General features: G+C 35.8%; 1 protein-coding gene across 1 annotated transcript in view; it reads left to right on the top strand.

Annotated features, from left to right (window-relative positions):
• LOC107732788 (protein C12orf4 homolog) overlaps positions 1-2,120 on the top strand; it is a 14,151-nt gene extending 12,031 nt beyond the window's left edge. Inside the window, exons 13-14 of the mRNA XM_016544203.1 lie at positions 550-617; positions 1,382-2,120. Coding sequence (XP_016399689.1) covers positions 550-617; positions 1,382-1,474 — 161 coding nt within the window. The 3' untranslated portion in view covers positions 1,475-2,120. The remainder of the gene's footprint in view (positions 1-549; positions 618-1,381) is intronic.
• The last annotated feature ends 705 nt before the right edge of the window (positions 2,121-2,825 follow it).

Below are 2,825 nucleotides of genomic sequence, written 5' to 3' on the forward strand. Positions count from 1 at the left end.
AAAAAAAAAAAAAAGATTGATTCAGTCAGTGTGGAAGAACTTGACGGGTCTGCACAAAGCCGAGTCCTAATCCCAGCTGAACACCTCTGGTGCGACTTTAAATGCAGACCTTGAGCCAAAAACTCATCACCAAACACCTGTGACTTGTACATACATATGGACAAATGTATTAGGACACCCCCTTCTTTAGAACAGAAAAAGGCACTTCCAAAACTGTGGCATCAAAGATGGAAACATAATTCATGTATTTAAAAATTGTATTTCCATCTTTGTTGCCACAGTTTTGGAAGTGTCTAAAATGATTGTACGCATATGTACAAGTCATTGGTGTTTGGAGTTTTATTTGTATGTTTGGTGCGGTAGGGGGCCCAACCTCATATTCTTTCATAGGGCCCAAAATTGCTAGCGGCGCCCCTGAGTTAATCAGTTTTGTCCAGTATTGTTCGCATCTACATGCCTACCATTTCAAATAAGTCATTTTCTCCATCATCTCAAATAATGTAATAATGCTTAGAATACAAGAATTTAAATCTTCTTGGGCTTTTCCAGGTTTTATGATGGAAATGGCCTCCTGGGATGGAGGAATCTCACGGACTGTCCAGTTCCTTGTTCCACAGGTACGTTTTGGCCTCACGGACAGTACAACAGTCTTTTTTTTTCAGTCTAATAAGTGACTATTCAGGAAATGCTTGCAATTTGCAAAGGCAATGGATTCAATTAAATTATAATTCAGTCTGTATTTTCAAACAATAGTATCCATCGTTTGACACATGCTTATATGCTCAGGGGACTCTTCACATTCACAGCTGCTTGTTTTACTCTTTAGCACCTTTTAAAATAACTCCCCTAAACTCCTGTCTAGATGTCGCACACACTGTATACTTACACTGTGTATGTATACTCTACTGTTTTGGTTAGTAAAAATATAGTAAAACAGTAATATTGTGGAAATTCCATTGCGATTTAAAATGACTGTTTTCTATGTTTTAAAGATTGATGCAAAGCTGAATATTCAGCATCATTACTCCAGTCTTCAGTTTCACATGATCCTTCAGAAATCATTCTAATATGATGATTTGCTGCTAAAGAAACATTTATTATTATCTATGGTGAAAACAGTTATGCTGCTTAATATTAGAATAGAAATAGAAACCATGATTCATTTTGATGAATAGAAAGTTCAAAAGAACAGCCTTTATTTGAATCAGATTTTTTTCTGACAATGTAAAAGTCTTTACTGTCAGTTTTGATCAATTTAATTGCAAAATAACATACTTTTGAATGATAGCGTATTTGCTTAATTTGTTTTATTTACTAACAAAGTGAAATTGTTTTAAGAATGTGGCATCAATCTGTCTTTCTGATTTTCTTTTATCATCAGAGTATCTCAGAGGAGATGTTCTACCAGCTGAGCAACATGCTGCCTCAGATCTTCAGAGTCTCCTCGACGCTCACGTTAACGTCAAAACGCTAAACAAGCCACACACAGACACATCAGCCCTTGTAGCTGGCAATATGGAGGACATCTTGTCTCTTTAGGTTCTTAGTTTTCAGAGAAGTACAAACCGTAAGCTGTTTTGATATGCACTGACATGTGATACTGTCACAGGTGGCTTAGCACCATGTCCTGATTATTTCAGTCATGAATTTTCACTGGAATTCACAGATTTGTACATTCCACATCAAAAAACGCATTAAATATGAGAGGGAAGTGTTCAGAGTTTTAGCTCTTGTCATACTGTGAGTGCTGTTTACCTAACGCTGCATGGGAAACAGGTAATGCCAAGACAAGCTGTGTGTTTGTGCGGCATTGCAGTCAACCACCTTTGGCCCCTGGTGTCATCGTTCCTCTCCACAAACGCCAGATGGCGCTGTGTTCGGTAGCTTTCACATGTGGTGTAAGGTAACCAAAGCTGCTGATTCCAAATGTCAAAAGAAACCAACCTTCCAAGCTTTCTAAGTGATTTACCATGTGTTTGTATATTAGGTGCCAGTTGTAAACCCTGGCATGTGTGCAGTTATATTTGAACTGTGCAATCTTTGGAAAGTGGGGCATTTGAAAACAGTATCAACTGTTTTTTTTATTGTAAATCTAATCTTTAATAGACTTATTGATCAGGCTAGTGAGAAAATTATGTCCAGTTTTGTATTATTATTTTTTTTAAAGCCTTTACACAGAAAATCTGCATATTAACTACTGTCTGTTAAGTGTTTTGTTGGATTCCTCCTAATGAGGATATTAGCATATGAAGTAGCAAAGTAGGGCTAATCTGAGAGTTAAAGCATTTGCATCTATATTAGCCTTTTGTCCAAAACTACTGACATGCTAGTTACATGTGCATTGCGAAATGTCAAAGTTTTGTAAATACAGTACACTTTATCAAATTAACTCAGAATTTTCCTATTTGATAATGAATTGATAAAATGAGTTTACTGCAGGTCTGCTGCCTCATAATATATATATATATTATGAGGCAGCAGACCTGCAGTAAACTCATTTTATCAATTCATTATCAAATAGGAAAATTCTGAGTTAATTTGATAAAGTGTACTGTATTTACAAAACTTTGACATTTCGCAATGCACATGTAACTAGCATGTCAGTAGTTTTGGACAAAAGGCTAATATAGATGCAAATGCTTTAACTCTCAGATTAGCCCTACTTTGCTACTTCATATGCTAATATCCTCATTAGGAGGAATCCAACAAAACACTTAACAGACAGTAGTTAATATGCAGATTTTCTTTGTAAAGGCTTTAAAAAAAATAATAATACAAAACTGGACATAATTTTCTCACTAGCCTGATCAATAAGTCTATTAAAG

The sequence above is a fragment of the Sinocyclocheilus rhinocerous genome, unplaced genomic scaffold (genome assembly GCF_001515625.1).
Source record: "Sinocyclocheilus rhinocerous isolate Xijiao unplaced genomic scaffold, SAMN03320098_v1.1 scaffold2415, whole genome shotgun sequence".
Taxonomy (NCBI): domain Eukaryota; kingdom Metazoa; phylum Chordata; class Actinopteri; order Cypriniformes; family Cyprinidae; genus Sinocyclocheilus; species Sinocyclocheilus rhinocerous.